This window comes from Heptranchias perlo, chromosome 6 (genome assembly GCF_035084215.1).
Source record: "Heptranchias perlo isolate sHepPer1 chromosome 6, sHepPer1.hap1, whole genome shotgun sequence".
NCBI classification, from domain to species: Eukaryota; Metazoa; Chordata; class Chondrichthyes; order Hexanchiformes; family Hexanchidae; genus Heptranchias; species Heptranchias perlo.
Genome location: NC_090330.1, coordinates 42,194,833 through 42,216,226, shown reverse-complemented (window position 1 = coordinate 42,216,226; position 21,394 = coordinate 42,194,833). Strand labels below are relative to the sequence as shown.

General features: G+C 44.0%; 1 protein-coding gene across 2 annotated transcripts in view; it reads right to left on the bottom strand.

Moving 5' to 3' along the window:
- uxs1 (UDP-glucuronate decarboxylase 1) overlaps positions 1–21,394 on the bottom strand; it is a 108,791-nt gene that overhangs the window by 46,029 nt on the left and 41,368 nt on the right. The window contains exons 3-6 of one of the 2 annotated variants that reach the window (XM_067986186.1): positions 15,161–15,209; positions 13,227–13,270; positions 10,885–10,945; positions 6,549–6,729 (exon numbers count right to left, since the gene is read on the bottom strand). In XM_067986186.1, the coding sequence (XP_067842287.1) occupies positions 6,549–6,729; positions 10,885–10,945; positions 13,227–13,270; positions 15,161–15,209 (335 nt within the window). Of the gene's footprint in view, positions 1–6,548; positions 6,730–10,884; positions 10,946–13,226; positions 13,271–15,056; positions 15,116–15,160; positions 15,210–21,394 lie in introns of both variants that reach the window. The other variant, XM_067986187.1, reaches the window with a different exon arrangement.

Sequence of the window (21,394 nt, the reverse complement as noted above, 5' to 3'; positions counted from 1 at the left end):
CTCCCACTTTTCATCATCTTTCAAAATATCCGCTTCCTTGTGAATAAGGCTCTCATTATCCACAACGCCATTAAATCAAAGGACTGCACAACTGATGCAGCCATCCATCATCACATTTGGCTGAACCACAAAGCTCTACTCTTCTTTCCCAAAATCACCAACTATTCTAAGACTATCCCAAAGAGCAAAGATAACCCCACACCCCTTTTCTCCACTACCAACTGCTTCCTCAAATTCCTCTCCCCGCCCCCTCCATCTCCACGTCGAAGCTCGTGGATTTATTAGCCACTAAGATAGAGACTATTCAGCTGTCTCTTTTGCTCCCCCCCCCCAATTCTCTTTACCACTAACCCAAACCTTCTCTTCCCCCACCCCCCCACCAGTCCTTTTCTAGTATCTCTCCCACCTCCACCTATGCCCTCACTGAGCTCCATCAAACTGCTGACCTCTAAGCTTCTCTTCTTTGCCTCCATGATAGCTGATATGGTAAATATTCACTCTCTTCAGGCACTGTCTTCCCTATAGAATCATAGAAGTTTACAACACAGAAACAGGCCCTTCGGCCCAACATGTCCATGTCGCCCAGTTTATACCACTAAGCTAGTCCCAATTGCCTGCACTTGGCCCATATCCCTCTATACCCACCTTACCCATGTAACTGTCCAAATGCTTTTTAAAGACAAAATTGTACCCGCCTCCACTACTGCCTCTGGCAGCTCGTTCCAGACACTCACCACCCTTTGAGTGAAAAAATTGCCCCTCTGGACCCTTTTGTATCTCTCCCCTCTCACCTTAAATCTATGCCCCCTCGTTATAGACTCCCTTACCTTTGGGAAAAGATTTTGACTATCTACCTTATCTATGCCCCTCATTATTTTATAGACTTCTATAAGATCACCCCTAAACCTCCTACTCTCCAGGGAAAAAAGTCTCAGTCTATCCAACCTCTCCCTATAAGTCAAACCATCAAGTCCTGGTAGCATCCTAGTAAATCTTTTCTGCACTCTTTCTAGTTTAATAATATCCTTTCTATAATAGGGTGACCAGAACTGTACACAGTATTCCAAGTGTGGCCTTACTAATGTCTTCTACAACTTCAACAAGACATCCCAACTCCTGTATTCAATGTTCTGACCAATGAAACCAAGCATGCTGAATGCCTTCTTCACCACCCTATCCACCTGTGACTCCACTTTCAAGGAGCTATGAACCTGTACTCCTAGATCTCTTTGTTCTTTTCAAAATCACCATCACCAACCTCTCATCAAAATACCCACCCTTTACTCCTCTGTCTTTATAAACTACCACCCCAAACCAACCTCCATTTCCACTCCAAAGCCCTTAAATGTGCTGTCATCTCCTATATCTCCTGCAACTGTTTAAATCCCTCCTATCAGGGTTTTGCTCCTCCCACAGCACTGAAACGACCCTAAACAAAGTCACAAATGACATTATCTGTGACCATGATGCATTACCCTTGACCTTTCTGTAGCGTTGACCACACCAATGCTCTCCTCCATTGTCCAGCTGAGTGGGATCACCCGCGATTGGTTCCAGACTTAACTCTCCGACCATAGCCAAAGCATCACTAGCACTTCTCCTTCCACCCTGCACTCTCAGAAATCTCCTAAGCATCTATCCTTAACCCCCTTCCTCATTGGCATACTGCCTCTTAAAGACATATTCTGCACACATGGGGTCATCTTCCACATATATGCTGATGACACACAGCTCAACCTCTCTACCATCTCTTTCAATCCCTCCACTGTCTCTGTGTTGTCAGTCTGTTTGTCCAACATCCAGTCTTGGATGAGTCATAATTGCCTCCAACTAAATATTGTCTTCATCTTTAGTCTCAGTCACAAACTCCGTATCCTAATCACCAATGCCGGCCCCCTCCCAGCCACTGTCTCAGGCTGAACCAGACTGCTTGCAAACTCAGGATCCTATTCAATGCTGAGCTGATCTTCCGATCCCATATCCTCTGCATTATAAATACCACCTACTTCCAACTTTAACATCACCTGCCTCCACCCTGACCTCAGATGAGACCATCATCCATGTCTTTGTTACCTCCAGACTCAATTACTCCAATATTCTCCTAGCCAACCTCCCATCCTTCACCCTCCATAAACTTCAGATCAGCCAAAACTCTGCTGCCCATGTCCTATCACACACACCAAGTTCTATTCACACATCACCCCTACTAGCCTACAATGGTACCCGGTCTCCCAACACCTCAAATTAAAACAAATTCATCCTGGTGTTTCAATCCCTCCATGACCTTGACCTTCCCAATCCCTGTAACCAGCCCCAACTCTCCATTCCTATAACTTCAGTCTCTTACGCATCCCCCGCTGACAGTTGTGCCTTCAGCCACCTAAGCCTCTCCACCTCCCTTTCCTCCAAGGCCATTGTTAAAACCCACCTCTTTGACCAAGCTTTTGGCCACCCCATCTAACTCCTCATTTAGTAAGTTGTCCATTATTTTTCTGGTGCCTCTGAAGCACTACATTAAAGGCAGATAAATGCAAGTTCTTGTTATCCCATCAGCTCATTTCAATTAATAGGGACCAGTATGGTAGACTGGCTCAGTTTTAAATTCTCTTAATTATGCAACATCAGTCATGACAGAAATTGAAATCCATTGGTTTAGTCCAGTAAATGCACTGACAGGCCACATTTAGTTTAGATTAGGAGCCATCTATTAGCATTTTTATAAAAGGTTGAGAAAATGTAAACATTCCACGTAGACTTTCTATAAAAATGATCATTTTCTCTGTACACTTGTGTAAAATCAATACCTCTGGATGATCACAACCATATTATTTACCCAGTTCTAATTTATTGCATGTATGTAACATCCCTCCTACAAGTAAAGCAAATATCATTTAGTGATGCAAGAATAAAGTTTCAGGTAAAACAGTGTTGTAGAATGAAAAGTCAGGAGGTCTGAACTTAGAAAACTAGGTTACATATTAATAATTTTGTCGTGGTCACTAACACTCAATGTGGTGATTTTATAAGACAAATTGCTTGTGTATTCATCACTTTTTATCCCGATTAGTTCCCTACCACAGATGTTTCAGTGTGTTGGAATGTCGCTTTTAAATTACAAGAACAATAACTCACATTCATCTTAAAGTTCACAGTGGTTTACATTTTAATGACTCGTTTATCTAGGTATTATTCAGAAAGGCATTCAGGGTACTTGTATAGCTGCTCAGTGAAAGGTCATATCTTAAAATCTAAATTTAAAAAATGAGGAACCATGAAGAATTGGATCATTTTTATTCACATTTGACTCATATTCATATTCATGAAATGTCAAATAAAAATGTAATCTTTGGTCATATTATAGTAAAAGAACAGATTGAAAAACAATTTACTGGTCATAATAATAAGTGGTTTCCTTTTGTTCAATCTTCCAACCTTTATAAGTGAGCCTCTGAATAAAATGTACTGTTTTTTTCAATTTTTCCATGGAATGTGGACGACACTGGCAAGACTGCATTTACTGCCTGCCCATAGTTGCCCTGACAAGGTAGTGGTCCTTCTTGAACAGCAGTAGTCATTGTGGTGATAGTGCTTCCATAATGGTATTGCTTAGGGAATTCCAAGATTTTGACTCAGTGACAATAAAGGAACAGCGATATATATCCAAGTGAAGGAGGGAAACTTGGAAGTGTCCCCATTATATCAGTGCTCTTGTCCTTCTCTGTGGTTGAGTTTGTGAGGAGCCATTGGAGTAAGCTTTTGCAGTGTATTCTGTAGCTAGCACAAATTGTACCCACAGTGTGTCATTGATGGTGGGTGTAAATACTGATTTCAGTGGAGAAGTAACTGCTATCTCCTGGATGGCGTCAAGGCTCTTGAGTGCTGTTGTGGCTGCACCCATCCAGACAAGTAGAGTATTCCATCACACACCTGACTTGAACCTTGTAGATGGTGGAGAGATTTTGAAGGGGTCAGGAGATGAGTCACTCGTCGCAGAGTACCCAGCCTCTGCCCTGCTTTTTTAGCCTCAGTGTTGATAGGGCTGGTAAAATTAAGCTTCTAGTCATAGATGACGCCCAATATATTGATGGTGGGGGACCTGGCAATGGTGATGCCACTTTAGATCGGGGGAGATGGTTGGGCTTTTTCTTATTGGAGATGGCCATTATCTGACACTGATATTGCACAATTGTCAGCCCTACCTGGATGTCATCCAAGTTCTGCATGGGCTGCTTCATTATGAGGAGTTGTGAATGGAGCTTCACACTGTAGAATCATCAGTAAACAGACCCACTCCTGACCTTATGATGAAGCAGCTGTAAATGGTTGGTCCTAAAACGCTGCCCTGAGGAACTCCTGCAGCGATGCACTGGGCCGATGATGATCGGTTGTCGACAACTGTGACCATCCTGTGCTTCTGGTAAGATTTCAACTGCTGGAAGGCTTTTCTCTTGATCCCCACTGACCTCAATTTTACTCGCTTTCCTTTACATCACTCAGGTGAATGTTGTTTTGCTGCCAACGGCAGCTACTCTCACCTCTCCTCTGATATTAAGCTTGTGGCCATGTATAAATTAAGGCTGTGAGGAGGGCTGGAGCCATGTGGCTAGGTCATAACCCAATCTGAGTGTTAGTGAAACAAATCAGCCCACAAGGACAGTCCTATCTGTGTATCTTGGGGAGGAAGTAGAAATGGTTACAAATTCCAAACATTAAGCCATTATTTTTCAGATTGTGACAGATCTAATCTTTTCTGGATAGCTCCCCACCCACATCCCTCATTGCCTCCAACCTCATAGCTCGCCAACCCTGTACTGCCCATTTCTACTTCCTCCCCAAGATACACAAACAGTACTGTTCTGGTAAACTGATTAGGATGGGAGGAAGCTGAAACACTATATTAATTTCCCCTTATCTTGATGCCCCTCCAGTCTTTATCAACCTACATTTGTGACTCCTCTGGTGTTCTCTGCCAGTTTAACAATTTCAGATTCTTGCCCCAGTCATTGTCTTTTCATTATGGACTTATTGCTCCTCTACAACTCCATCCCTTACCCAGATAGCCTGTGGGCCGTCTGCTTAACCGTTGAATAGTGCAACCAGTCCCCATCCATGACCATCCTCCTCTGCCTGGCTGAACGTGTTCTCACCTTGAACAAATTCTCTTTTAACTTAATTCACTTGCTCCAGATAAAAGTGTCACTATCGGACACCTGCTAAGGTCCTAGCCTCGCCTGTCTTTTTATAGAGTATGTTGAACACTCTTTGTTCCAGTCCTCCTTAGGCCCCCTCTTCTGCTATGTTGATGACTGTGTGGTTGCTGCTTTTTGCTCTCGCTCTGATCTTGTGAATTTTAATTAACTATGCTTTCAATTTCAAGCCTTATTTTTGGACTTCTCTCTCTCTCTCCGACGATGGGCTTTTCACAGACAGCCCCTCAAGGGGGCTGGAATACAAAGAAGTGTAAGTTATGTTACTGTTATATAAAGCTCTGGTTAGACCCCATTTAGAGTACTGCATTCAGTTCTGGGCACCGCACATCAGGAAGGATATATTGGCCTTGGATGGAGTGCAGTGCAGATTCACCAGAATGATACTGGGGCTAAAAGGTCATATTATGAGGACAGGTTGCATAGACTAGGCTTGTATTCCCTTCTGTATAGAAGATTACAGGGTGATCTAATGGAGGTGTTTAAAGGGTTTGATAGGGTAGATAGAGAGAAACTATTTCCTCTGGTGGAGTCCAGAATAAGGGGGCATAACCTTAAAATTAGAGCCAGGCAGTTCAGGGGTGATGTCAGGAAGCAATTCTTTAACCAAAGAGTAGTGGAAATATGGAACTCTCTCCCCCAAAAAGCTGTTGAGGCTCGGTTAATTGAAAATTCTAAAACTGAGATCGATAGATTTTTGTCAGGCAAGGATATTAAGGATTACAGAACCAAAGTGGGTAGATGGAGTTAAGATACAGATCAGCCATGATCTAATTGAATGGCGAAACAGGCTTGATTTGCTGAATGGCCTACTCCTGTTCCTAACTGCCCAATCACCTCCTCCTATTCCATTATCCCAGGCCCCAAATACTCCTACCGTGTGAGGCAGCAATTTACTTGTACTTCCTCTAATCTAGCATGCCTTATTCTCTGCTCACTCTGTGGTCTTCCCTACATTGGAGAACCAAATGGAGATTAAGTGACTGCTTCACCAAACGTGTCCATTCTGGCTTCAAGTGCAATCCCAAGCTATCTGTCGCTCGCCATTTTAACTCCCCCTCTAATTCCCACTCTGACCTCTCTGTTGTTGATCTTATACAGACTTTCAATGAAGCTCAACATTAACTTCAGTAACACCAGACTTTGTCTATATACTCATTTTGTAACACCTGTTTTAATTTCATACCTGGCATCTGGGTTTTCCATTGCATCCATTTTCTTGTATTTCCCCTCAAAGTGCTTCACATACATTGAATTGCCTTGAAATACAGTGACCTATGTAGCCATTTTGCATACAAGATCCCATAAACAGGGAGGAATAACTAGTTAATCACAACTCACCTTCAATATATAATGGTTCTACTACATCGTGATTGATTAATTCAAAATTTTCATGACCAATCCAGTGTTCCACATTCCTTTTTCGGCCTGTGAAAAAGTTGTCAACGACAGTTACTTCATGACCATCCATCATGAGTTTATCAGCAAGATGCGAACCTACAAATCCAGCTCCTCCAGTTATCTGCAATGAAAAACATAGCACACATAAATTAGAAAATCACTTTCAATTCAATTTGTTCCACTACCCCTGCCCAAATAAAAAATAAAAAGCAAACAATTTAAATTGGTGATATGTTGCTGAAAAACTGGGTCAAGTCTTCTACTTCAATTAGTAACTACCTAATGTGACCAGGCTGATTTTTCTACATTTAGTCTAAAACTTAGCAAGTGCTAAACCTCCAGAAATTCCATCAATTCTCTCTTCTCCCTCCCCCTCCCAATAGCATGGATGAGCCTTGATGGAAAGGTGGGGAAGGGAAAGTGCTCGTAGAAGGAAACAGAAACAGGAAAAGGAGCTACAAGATGTAGTCAGAGGGCAATCAGCCAGGAGAAGAGCCCACTGTGGTCTGGAATGTGAGGTGTTGGAAGATCTGTTTCTGATGGCTGTTATGGACAGAAATAAGAGGGTAGGTAGATACTATGTAGAATGCACAGCAGATGAGGAGAGGAAGAGACTTCATAATCATGAAGACAGACAGGTAAAACATGTTCAGAAAGATACTTTGCCTCCCCGATGCCAGGATAAAGGACATCAAGGAACATACAGGCAATTTTTTGGGAGCATTTGGGAATTTAGGGAATATAGTGGCATGGCAAACTATGACAAAGATTGTAAATGGTTGCGGTAAAATACGAATAAGCTAGCAGGTTGAGCAGAGAGTTTTGCAGTGGTAACAGAATTGTGAAAAGAAAAGTAACCATTCTGAAGGTAGAACACTTGGGAAGTGGTGACTATAATCCGATTATCAGCAGGCTAATTCCATTCTGACTAGAAGTAAAGGAGTACATCAAAAACTGGGATTTTGTCAATAAACAGAGGAGCCAGAGCAAAAAAGAAAGGGGGGTGGAGAAAGAGATGAGAGAAAGGGCACAGCAATGAGGGACAGAAATGTGTCAAGCATGCTCAGTGACAAAAAACACTTGAGCACGGAATGTGGCAGCCAATATACTCTCAGCACTTCTGAAGAAAGTACCAAGATTATCTTGCCCTGTGTACACACAATACCTGACTTACGATTCATGCTCAACTTCAATTACTTTTGGAAATAGGGAGATGACATTGCTGGACAGATTCCTCGTAGTTTCTGTGTGCAGATTCATCCTGACTCACTGTTCCTATATGCATTTGCAATGTTTTCTGGATCTAACATAGTTACATTTTACACTGTAAAACCTTGTAATAGCACCATCTAGAGCCATAGCAGGTATTGCAGGTACACATGGACACTTTCTTAATAGGTTTTCTCATTGAGATGGAGGATGTAAAATTTTTTAATGCATTTTAAAATGAAATGTGATAACCCACCTATGGGTTTAATATATAATATAGATAAATAGATATACAAAAATGGCAAACTCTACTGCAACAGAAACTACCGTGGGGAGAAAAATGCAACTAAACATCAAAAAGCTTAGAAAAAAACAGAAGTTCAGTATCAGTTTTTTCAAAAGAATCCTAGCTTTAAAGAAAGACTTGCATTTATATAGCACTTTTCACAACCTCCCAAAGCACTTTACAGCTAATGAAGCACTTTTGAAGTATAGTCATTGTTGTAACGTAGGAAACAATTTGCACACAGCAAGGTCCCACAAACAGTAATATGATCATGACCAGATCATCTGTTTTAGTGATGTTGGTTAAGGGATAAATGTTGGCCTTGACACCGGGAGATCTCCCCAGCTCTTCTTCGAATAGTGCCATGGGATGGGCAATAAATGCTGGCCTTGCCAGCGACGCCCACATCCCATGAATGAATTTTTAAAAATGAATTATCTGCCAGTTACACAATTAAAAGTCTTTAAGTTAATGTTTGTTTCTAGACAAAAAAAATTGTATCCCATACAGCATTAAATAAAACCTATTCATACTCATCTTCATGATCCAACTCGGATACTTATCCAGCTCTTTTTCCACAATTGACCGGTATCTGATTAACAGTTCCCTACTCAGTGGGTGGGGGAAAGGTTCTTCTAATCTCTAGTCTTAGGTAAGGCTTATTCATTGCACTTATTCTGCTATCACAATCTAAGTTCATTTTAAGTAGCTGAGAAATAGGAGGGGCCAAGGATAGATCCTTGGAGGGACTCCAGAAGTAACGGAGTGGAAAGAGAAGCCATTGCAGGAGATTCTCTGACTACAACTGGATAGATAAGAATGGAACCAAGTGACAGCAGTCCCACTCAGCTGGACAACAGAGGAGAGGCGTTGGAGGAGGATGGTGTGGTTGACCGTGTCAAAGGCTGCAGACAGGTCGAGAAAGATGAGGAAGGATAATGCACCACAGTCACAGTCACATAGGATGTCATTTGTGAACCAAGTGAGGGCACTGCCAATGAACTGGAGAACAGAGGAGAGGCACTGGAACAGGCTGATGTGGTTGACCATATCAGAGGCTGAAGAGGGATAATGTACCACAGTTACAGTGGATGTCATTTGTGACTTTGTTTTGGGCTGTTTCAGTGCCGAGGCAGAGAAAGAAACCCGATTGGAGAGATTCAAATATGCTGTTGCAGGAACAATGGCCACAGGTATGGGAGGTGACAACATGTTAAGAAGTAGAGAGTAGAGAAGAAAGGGCAAGAGTTGGAGATGAGGCGGTAAGTTTGCAAGGACAAAGGCATTGAGGGTGGGTTTTTTTGAGGAAGGAGTGAAGACTGCCATTTTGAAATGAAGGGGGACATTCCTCAATGTCAGCTAGCACTAGCATGTAAGCCAGGAAGGGAAGTTGAGTGGTCAACAGTTTAGTGGGAATGGTGTCCCATTGGGAAGGGAGCAGGAGGTGGCTCTCATGGACAAGGGGAGCTTGGAGAGGGCATGGGGGAGATAAGAAAGAAACTAGAGAAAGATGCGAGATCAGGGCTAGGGTGGGCAAGGATAATGGGGGAAGCGGCAGAGGCAGCGGAACAGATGGTCTCAATTTTATTGACAAAGAAGCCCACGAGCTCCTCGCACTTGTTGTCGGAGGTGAGGATGGAGGGGAGAGGGGTTTAAGGAGATGGTTAGTAGTGGAAAAAAGAAGCTGGGGTTAACTTTGCTCTTCCGAATGATCCTGGAGTAGTGGGTGGTTTTGATAGAGACAAGTGAGGCCTGATAGTGGATGATATGGTCCAGCCAGATCTGGTGACGGATGGGTAAACCAGTTGGCACCCCCTGGACTTGAGGGAGTGAAGAAAGGGTCTATACCGGGGGAACGACCAGCAAGGCAGAGAGTAAAGGTTTTACTGGAGACAAGGCATCAAAGGTGGAGGTGAGGGAGTGGTTGACAGCTGCAATCTGACTCATTTTATAACTCTACAGCAGTATTCACTGGAAAACTGACCCTCTCGGCCAAGTGCAATAAGGTAGGATTTATTGTAATCTTATCACAAATGCTTAAACTAAAATGTAACATCTGTAATGAAACTGATGAATTTGCAATTAATGCAGAGAATATGGTCTTTATCCACAAAAGAAAGCTCTTTAATACAGCCTATGGCATTTTAGATTCTCCGTCAGATAGTCCTTTAACCTTATAAAGACAGCTGTTTACAAATATTTGCATTTCGGAAATATACAATATTTTCATCCTTTTTACCTGTTCTTGTTTATAATGATAAAAGTTAGTAAACTCAGTTAAAATTGCTTTTCATTTGACAAATACAAATATGAACCAGAAATTTCCATTGTATTAAATGTAAAGCACAGATTGAATGTAAATCTAACACCCCCCATTATAATATTTTCTATAAAAGGCTCCTTTATTTGTATAATTAAAAATCAAACCAGCATGACAATGGTAGCACTTTATCAATTTTTTTAAAAAAGCAAACATGTAAAATACAATGTTTTTATCCTTTGTTCAGAAGAGGAAAACAAGAGAAGCTGACTTAAAAAATGTTTTTCGATTCAATACAATGAGGTCCAGAAATCAAATCACTTCTTTATAGAAGAGTGGAATTGCATTCACAGGTAAAACAGAATCCAGTTACATTTCACCCTCTATACACTGATACAAACTGTACACTTTCCCTGAACTGAAAAAACAACTGAACTTCAAGGCCTGAAATACATTATGTTAAATAAGGAAGAGTTAAATATACTACTGCTTGGATCAACAGGAAACCAAAAATGACTTACCAGAATTCTTTTACGATCCTTTTCAGACAGGAATTTTACTGGAGGATATTTTTGTGATATGCTGTTGGAAACAATAAATATTTTTGGTTATTCCAATTAAGTAAAAAAATAGAATTGCTTATTGATTAAATACCTGCATCTCATTTTAAAAGGTATTTATTCAACCAAGATTAAAGCTCAATTAACTTCTTAGCCGGCTCTTAAATTTAAAAAAGTTGACCAATATCAGTTGGTTTTCCAATGAGTAGAACTGACTTTGTAGAGTTGGGAATTTGAAATCTTCTGTAGATAAGTTCAATACTACACTATGATATGAGATTTAGATCAAGTACTTTGATCAATATATGAAACACTTTCAATGAAATGCTTTTCTTGTGTCTACAAACCACAATTGTATACACTGATCCTTTTTGCAATGCAACTCTGTGGAAGAATTCCAATTCATTGGGTGTAATTAAATTTGTCTAGATCTAGGCACTTCTGAGAGTCAGTCAAAGTGACAGACTTGCACAATTACAACAACTGACACTGCAATGCAGATACACAAGCACAGGCTAGCAGAATAAACCACGAAGGTAGGAAAGATATTACTTTTATTAGTGCATCTTAATTTGACTATGTTGATATGTAGAGATTCGATCCCAAACTGTTTCTGGTCACTTCTAAAACGATACTTACTATTCTGTGTTAAGCTCTGTCCTCTACTTCACTATTGCTCTTTTATCAAACTGTTCTTGCATGTTATGTACTTTCTCTCTCACACACAAACACACACACACACACAGCACAGCAACTAGAGGGACCATTAGAAACAAAAATACACACAAAGCCACAGGGGGCGAGGATGAACAAATAGAATTTTTCAACCTATTTACACCATAATTATAAACTATATCTCCTTTAGCTAAAATGCCTGTTTATACCAAACAATGGCACTGGTTGCAATAAAATTCAGTAGAGTAAGTAGACTTGCTCTACAAATTGCAAATCTAAATGGAGCTCTCAAGTATAAATTATTGACATTTTCAAAGAAAGTCAAGGCTTTTTGATAACTATAGAAAGCATATTGGTGCCGTGGAAAGCATACAGCAAAGATTTACTAGTTACAATGGGACATAAACTCGGCATTAATTCTGGGGGGGGTGGGATTTTAATCCCCAAGAATGGGTGGGTTGGGACGGGGAGTTAAAATGAATGATTTTTCCCAGCGTGACCGCAAACCGGCTCCAACGTGCCCACTTTCGGGTTTAACAGAGGCGCATTTGGATGCATATGAGTAACCTACTCCAGAGGTAGGTTCCTAATTAGTGCAGGCGAGTGGGTAGTTATCAAAGCAATTGACGTCATTATGAGGCCTTTTAAAAATGATTTTAAGAGACCTTTAAATTTAATGCCTCCAGCAAGGGTTTCCTGGGGCTCGTGAATCTCGCCAGTGAAAAGAGGCGGAAAGGGCTGGGTCAATGAGGTAAGTGCTTTTATTGCACTGCTTGTGGGCCAGGAAGAGCAGGAGTGCTTCTCCCGCAGCTCACCAAACCTATCTTTTAAAGACCCCGCGATCAGCCAACCTTCCCCATGATACGTCTGACAATGTCTGACCTCCCCCACCTCCCTCGTGATCGCCCCCCCCCCACCCACCCCCATACAAACCCTGAAGCCTCTAGTCTCTCCCTGACCTTCCCCATACAAACCCTGAAGGCTCTGGTCTCTCCCTGACCTTCCCCATACAAATCCCGAAGACTCTGGTCTCACCCTGACCTCCCCCATACAAACCCTGAAGACTCTGGTCTCTCCCTGACCTCCCCCATACAAACCTCAAAGACTCTGCTTTGCCGCCCGGCAGGCAGCCTGCCTGTCAATCTGGCTGGCTGGCTGCCGGGGCCTGAAACCCGGAAGAAAAAGTTTAATCCTTCAATTAAGTTGCGATCACAGAATCCGACCCGCCAACTTCCCTTCCCGGTATCACGTTCAAAAAAATCCCCCCTGCACTCTTCCCGGCTCCGAGTAAATATTGGTGCCTAAGAGAACAAAGGTGGGTCAAAAATTGCAGTAAAATATTACTCAGCAGCAGCACCAAAGCCAAAAACGTTATGTCAGCTGTGTTACTCATCCTTCCATTTTCAATCAGCATTGTCTCTAACATTAAGTGGATCTGCTTCACTAGGCAACGGCATGAATGGAGCAACTTGGGTTTACAAGATGCACGTATTACATGGAATTTACCTCAAGAAACAGGCCATTCGGCCCTATGCCGATGTTTGTGCTCCACACAAGCCTCCTGCCACCTTACTTCATCTCACTCTACTTTATATAAACTAATATAAGCAAATGGAAGAAACACTTACCTTGTTTCTATTTCTCTAATTTTCTCTTTTAAGGGTGCCATAGCCTGGAAAATGGAAACAAGTCAAAATCAGCTTTAAAATTCTGCGTGGTGTCCCAGCTTGTGAAAGTTGTGAAAACATGGTAATTTCAGAAGAAAAACTATTTTGTTCAATTCTCTCCACTGTTGGTTAAAATATACCATCAGAACAAAAAAAAAGTAGTTCACTCATTTTTGTTTGTTGTTTTTTTTTGGTGATTTGTATATTCTGAGACCTGGCAGGTAACACCTGTCTGTCTGCACACTGATTGCCTTGGCAACGGGCAGTTGAAAAAACTGTCTGTAATCACCAAGCATTGTTCTGTGAATTATAAATGCGATTTCATTTCGAGGATTTCATTTTCACATCGTTCACCTGACGAAGGAGGAAGCCTCCGAAAGCTTGTGAATTTAAAATAAAATTGCTGGACTATAACTTGGTGTTGTAAAATTGTTTACATATTTCAAAGATACAGGTTTGCATGGTTTCACAACAGTGGAGGAGGATTTCTTCCATGCATTCTGTCTGAAACTGTAAATTCATTTATAGAGAACAGGTTTAAGGTTTTCTAATATTTAGCATGCAGAGAGAACCTTTCCCCAATGTTTGTAATAGAAATGAAGAAAATTAAGGGAAGTACTTTCAGCATAAAGCCCTTTCCATCTGTATAAATTTTAAAAATAATGTAGATACATCTGCGCTCATTTTCATCCTCAAGGACCCTGGCATTTTGTGTTTCCTATTGCAGTCAAAGTCAATCCTGTGACAATCCTGGGCTATGCCAGTATTTATTCTAAAGCTGCTCTTTTGACTTACCCAGGGGTTCTTCGGAGGGCACCAGGCCAGGAAATGTTAATATAATGTAGAATGAAAGCTGGCCAGGAAATGTTAGTACAACGTAGAATGAAAACTGTATTATTTTGAGCTTTAAATTATAAAGGCTTCTCCAAAGTTGTGGGGAAACCCACCCATGCACTTCACAAGCCAGTGGGGTTAGTGCCACAAGTGCAGCTTTTGAAGTGTAACATACAGGCCATGACAAAGTGAAGAACAAGGAAAGCGGTACTAAGGAGGGAAAGAGGAAAAGGCCACTTTGGGGTTCTGTGGAACCAGGCTGTGCTCAGTCAGGCAGTGCAGGCAAAAGGTCACCTTGAAGGCTTGATGGGGCTGCAAGCTGGGTGGGAGGAAAAGAAGTGAGCAAAAGTGAGCACCTCAGGGCTCTGTGGTGTGAGAAATCAACCTCATGTCAGGACAGCAAGATCAATTATTCAAGCCTGTCCAGAGCACTAATTCCAACTTCATTCAATGAATCTGCTTCCAAACGATTGGTGCAGTTCTAGGTGAGAGAATCCACCAACACATTATGGGGGAGGAGAATAAATTAATCACACTGAGGCTAACATAATTTACGTTGTTTACTAGCAGTAAAGGGTATTCGTAGTGTATGATTATGATGCTGGACTAGCAACGCAAAAATCTTAAGTTCAAATCGCACTACGACAAGTTGTGAAATTGAGTTCAATAAATCTGGTAATTTGCAGGTTAACACCAGAAAAATGACTATGAAAGCTGCCAGACTGTCATAAAAACCCAACTGGTTTGCTAATGCCGAATAGGGAAGGGAACCTGTCACCCCTACCTGGTCTGGCCTACATGTGACTCCAGTTCCACACTACGTGGTTGATCTTAAAATCCTCAAGGCAACTGGGGATGGGCAATAAATGGCACTTTCGAACACCACCCACATTCCAAGAACAAATTTTTAAAAATTGGGTCTTCAGAAGACTCAAACAAATGCAGAAAACTAATTACCAGGCTCTCTTTGGTCATTATGGTATCATCTGAACAATATTTTCTTCTCCTTGTCACTTCTAAGATAACAGAAAAGGAAGAAGATTAAAATCCAGTTGACTAACCTCTTCTATTTTCCTCTCAATCTTTTGTTCTCCCTCTTCTTGCAATGACCTGTGCAAAAGGGAGGAGAAAAATATGTAAATACTTCAAAAAAAATTAACTGTAATCTGTATATATTCCAACTCCTTAGCAGTGATATTTTTTAACTGTGATTACTTTTTTTGCAGAATTGGAAGATGCTGGTGAAATAAAAACTCTCTCTTGACATGTTTACCATTTTATAACCAGTTTTAATTTAAAGGCATACTTCTACTGTCACCTTCATGTCAACGCAAAGTGGTTTTGAGGCTAAAACAAGTTGCAGTATAACCCAGGAATCAGGTCAGCAATGGACTCTCAAGTGTACCGAATTCGGAAGATACAGGACCTTTTCCAGAATGCAGTCTCACACCAATTTGACTTTGCACCAAGTACAATATAATTTCACCTTCTTAAAACTGGCCAGGCAGCACACTGGATCTCTTGGGTACTTTATTGGTCTGAGACCATGGGCACAATTTTAACTTCAAAGTCTGGGTGTGTTGGGCAAACAAAATCGGGGATTTCTGGAGCGGAAAGGAATCCTGGCTTCAACCTGCCGAAAAACGCGTATGACCCAGAACCATCTGGGTGCGCAAGCGATTCAGGAACCCTGAAGTCCTGCCGGCTTTACGATACTTAAAACAGGAATTAAAGTACTTAAACATGTTGAAATCATCATTAATCTCGTTATTCATGCTGGGAAACAATTTCAACGCTGCCTCAACATGTTTCCCGTGCTGTGTGAAGCACGCCATGAGAAACTAGGCAGGTTGCAGCCGGCAATCATTTGGCCATTTAAATCCCTGTTTGACAGATGGGGGTAAAAGGTGAATTGCAGCAGGGCACTCAGTTCTCGCAGACAAACTTTAGGCTGGGAGTTCTCTGTGTTTAGATTGAAAATTCTTGGTTCACACTCAGAATTGTTCTGTTTACACACATTTACCTACTTTTTGGATCCCCTCAAACTGACAACATCAGGATGGGGGGGCGCAATGGCTGCATTCATCAGTACATCCGAGGAGGAGGAACATCACCATCCTTTCCAGGCACGGCCTGCACTTCCGCCAGTTGCAGCTCCACAACACAGAGGTGCGCTACAGGAACCTGCACAAGAGCAGAGAGGGGAACAACAGAGGGCCCGACGTCGCAGGAGGCACTACCCTCTTGAAAGGGTCTACAGGCCGATGCTGAGCTTCCTGGACCTCTCTGAGCAGCTGTGCATACGAAGGCTGAGAGTGAGTCACCAAGTGGTCGCAGATATCTGCGCCCTCCTTCATGCAAAGCTGCTCCCAGCTGGGCCTGGTGACATTGCATTGCCCGTGGCAGTTAAAGTGACCACTGCCCTCAACTTCTTCGCCTCCGGATCCTTCCAGGGCGCCACTGGTGACATCGCCCACAAGTGCATAAGACAGGTCACCGACGGTTTGTTTCACAGGGCGTCCCACTACGTCAACTTCCCCATGGACGACCTCAGCCAGACGAAGAGGGCAGTGCGTTTCCACTCTGGCTGGCTTCCCATGGGTATAGGGTGCAATCGATTGTCAGGACTGTTCATCAACAGAAAGGAATATCACTCCATCAATGCGCAGCTCGTTTGTGACCACCGCAAAAGATTTCTTCACGTGTGTGAGAGATTCCCTGGCAGCTGCCATGATTCATTCATTCTGTGGGAATCCAACATCCCGCCCCTCTTCCACGCACTGAACAGCTTTAAGGGCAGGTTCCTCTGAGACAAGGGATACCCCCTGCACACGTGACTCATGACACCTGTGAAAAACCCCATCAGAGAGACACGGCGTTGATACAACAACAGTCACATCGCCACCAGGTCTGTCACTGAATATGCGATAGGATAGCTGAAGATGTGATTTTGGTGTCTGGATCGGTCCGAGGGAGACTTCAATACGCACCAGCGAGAGTGGGGAGAATTATAGTCGTCCATTGTGTCCTGCACAACATGGTGCAACAGAGAGGATTACCGGTTGATGAAGCCCCATGTCCTCATCCAGCATCCAGCATCCACATCTGCCATCAACATTGAGGATGAGGAGGAACCTATTGGCAGAGCAGCGGCTCACCTGGCTGCTCGTGAGGACAGAGAGTCACTTATATTTGAACGATTCTCATAAGGACATCTGAAAAGTGAGGATAGTCCAGTCCTCAGACCACCTGGAAAGAGCCGCGGCAACACCAGCACCTTCCCCGCACAAAACAGTCCTCCAACTACACATCTGTAACCTCATGGCCCGGCATATTCCTCACTCTACCATTACCAACAAGCCAGGGGATCAACCCTGGTTCAATGGGGAGTGTAGAAGAGCATGCCAGGAGCAGCACCAGGCGTACCTAAAAATGAAGTGCCAACCTGGTGAAGCTACAACTCAGGACTACATGCATGCTAAACAGCGGAAGCAACATGCTATAGACAGAGCTAAGCGATTCCACAACCAACGGATCAGATCAAAGCTCTGCAGTCCTGCCACATCCAGTCGTGAATGGTGGTGGACAATTAAACAACTAATGGGAGGAGGAGGCTCTGCAAACATCCCCATCCTCAATGATGGCAGAGTCCAGCACATGAGTGCAAAAGACAAGGCTGAAGCGTTTGCAACCATCTTCAGCCAGAAGTGCCGAGTGGATGATCCATCTCGGCCTCCTCCCGATATCCCCACCATCACAGAAGCCAGTCTTCGGCCAATTCGATTCACTCCACGTGATATCAAGAAACGGCTGAGTGCACTGGATACAGCAAAGGCTATGGGCCCCAACAACATCCCAGCTGTAGTGCTGAAGACTTGTGCTCCAGAACTAGCTGCGCCTCGAGCCAAGCTATTCCAGTACAGCTACAACACTGGCATCTACCCGACAATGTGGAAAATTGCCCAGGTATGTCCTGTCCACAAAAAGCAGGACAAATCCAATCCGGCCAATTACCGCCCCATCAGTCTACTCTCAATCATCAGCAAAGTGATGGAAGGTGTCGTCGACAGTGCTATCAAGAGGCACTTACTCACCAATAACCTGCTTACCGATGCTCAGTTTGGGTTCCGCCAGGACCACTCGGCTCCCGACCTCATTACAGCCTTGGTCCAAACATGGACAAAAGAGCTGAATTCCAGAGGTGAGGTGAGAGTGACTGCCCTTGACATCAAGGCAGCATTTGACCGAGTGTGGCACCAAGGAGCCCTAGTAAAATTGAAGTCAATGGGAATCAGGGGGAAAACTCTCCAGTGGCTGGAGTCATAACTAGCACAAAGGAAGATGGTAGTGGTTGTTGGAGGCCAATCATCTCAGCCCAGGACATTGCTGCAGGAGTTCCTCAGGGCAGTGTCCTAGGCCCAACCATCTTCAGCTGCTTCATCAATGACCTTCCCTCCATCATAAGGTCAGAAATGGGGATGTTCGCTGATGACTGCACAGTGTTCAGTTCCATTCGCAACTCCTCAAATAATGAAGCAGTCCGAGCCCGCATGCAGCAAGACCTGGACAACATCCAGGCTTGGGCTCATAAGTGGCAAGTAACATTCGCGCCAGATAAGTGCCAGGCAATGACCATCTCCAACAAGAGAGAGTCTAACCACCTCCCCCTGACATTCAACGGCATTACCATCACCGAATCCCCCACCATCAATATCCTGGGGGTCACCATTGACCAGAAACTTAACTGGACCAGCCATATAAATACTGTGGCTACAAGAGCAGGTCAGAGGCTGGGTATTCTGCGGCGAGTGACTCACCTCCTGACTCCCCAAAGCCTTTCCACCATCTACAAGGCACAAGTCAGGAGTGTGATGGAATACTCTCCACTTGCTTGGATGAGTGCAGCTCCAACAACACTCAAGAAGCTCGACACCATCCAAGATAAAGCAGCCCGCTTGATTGGCACCCCATCCACCACACTAAACATTCACTCCCTTCACCACCGGCGCACTGTGGCTGCAGTGTGTACCATCCACAGGATGCACTGCAGCAACTCGCCAAGGATTCTTCGACAGCACCTCCCAAACCCGCGACCTCTACCACCTAGAAGGACAAGAGCAGCAGGCGCATGGGAACAACACCACCTGCACGTTCCCCTCCAAGTCACACACCATCCCGACTTGGAAATATATCGCCGTTCCTTCATTGTCGCTGGGTCAAAATCCTGGAACTCCCTTCCTAACAGCACTGTGGGAGAACCGTCACCACACGGACTGCAGCAGTTCAAGAAGGCGGCTCACCACCACCTTCTCGAGGGCAATTAGGGATGGGCAATAAATGCTGGCCTCGCCAGCGATGCCCACATCCAGTGAACGAATAAAAAAAAACATACACCGACTGTAAATGCACCCACTGGGTAGCATCAAGTCTTGCCGTTCATGACGAAGCACATGAAAGGGCACTATCACAAAAGGCACTCAAGAATGGTCAAGACGGGGCTGTAGTGGTGAGAATGCTAACATTTAACGTGAAGTTAACATAAATCAAATATAAATGAAAAACATGACAGTTTGTCAGACATCCTTGTGCATACCCTTTGTGATCACCACACCTTAGCCTTTTGCTTCCTACTACTTCTACGTGCCGCACCCACTGTGGCTGCAGCAGAGGTAGCAGCAGATTGCTCATGTTGATGCCCTGACTGTTGAGATGCTTTTGGCCTACGCCCTCGGAGTTTTGGAGCCAAAGACTGCTCCACCTGCACCTATGCAAGGGCCAACCCGGCCACCTGGAGAGGAGGCAGCATCGTGGGTTACTGGTTGAGGGGGGGGCAATGGGTGAGACGTGGGAGCACTTTGAATGGTGTCCCCACTTCCATGTGCCCTTTCGCCATCATCCCCCTCCTGGGCCAGGCCCACATCACTCCTACCACCCTGCTGGAGAACAGTTTGGAGGGCATGTGTGACGCCTTGGAAGCCCACTTGTAAAGTTCGTCTGCCTGTTTAAGGCGGCAGAATGTTGTTCACCCTGTTGTTTCGCACGGCCGTTGTCAGGGCCTGAATGGATTCATTTGTGAGCTGTGCTTGAGGCTTAATGGAGGCTAGCCTTCTCTCCATCGCAGACTTTCCCGCACTTACCAGCGCTACCTATCCACTAATGCAGGAGGTGGACTCCTCCATCCTCTGCGCTATTGTGGAGAGTGCGTGGCACCTGTTCCAGTACCTTGCAAATGTGCTGCTGTTCCTCGATCATTCTCCTTTTAAAGGATGGCCCCCCGGGTTCAGCATCTGTGTCCAGCTGAGCACAACTTGGAGAGCAGTGCACCCACCGACGGGGAGTCTCCACAGCTGCCCCTGCCACCAGTGTCTGCTCGTGCTCACTTGTGTGTGGTGACTCACCAGGTGCCAACCCAACTAACTGATTACTAGGACCCACCGAGGTGTGAGTATCTGCGCTGGTGGATGGCTCGCTAAGATGTGACGGTGCGCCCTCAGAGGCTGGGAGCTCCTCTGAGGAATCGCCCTCTCCCATTGCTTCGGTTGCTGAAGAACCTGAAAGAATCATAGAAAGGTTACAGCACGGAAGGAGGCCATTCGGCCCCTCAAGTCCGTGCCGGCTCTATGCAAGAGCAATTCAATTAGTCCCACTCCCACACCCTATCCCCATTTCCCTGCAAATTATTTCCTTTCAAGTACTTATCCAGTTCCCTTTTGAAAGCCATGATTGAATCTGTCTCCACCACCCCTTCCGGCAGTGCATTCCAGATCCTAACCACTGGCTGTGTGAAAACATTTTTCCTCATGTCACCTTTGGATCTTTTGCCAATCACCTTAAATCTATGTCGTCTGGTTCTTGACCCTTGGGAACACTTTCTCTCTACCTAATCTGTCTAGACCCTTCATGATTTTGAATACCTCTATCAAATCTTCTCGCAATTTTCTCTGTTCCAAGGAGAACAACTCCAGCTTCTCCTGTCTATCCACGTAACTAAAGTCCCTCATCCCTGGAATCATTCTAATAAATCTTTTTGGAACCCTTTCTAAGGCTTTCACATCTTTCCTAAAATGCGGTGCCCAGAACTGGGCGCAATACTCCAGTTGTGCCCGAACCAGTGTTGTATAAAGGCTCATCATGAGTTCCTTGTTTTTGTACTCTATGCCTCGATTTATAAAGCCCAGGATCCCAAGTGCTTTTTTAACCACTTTCTCAACCTACCTTACTACCTTCAACGCCTTTAACAGAGAACAGAAGGCATTATTAAGAATCATCATGTGTAATGTTGCGATGAGCATATG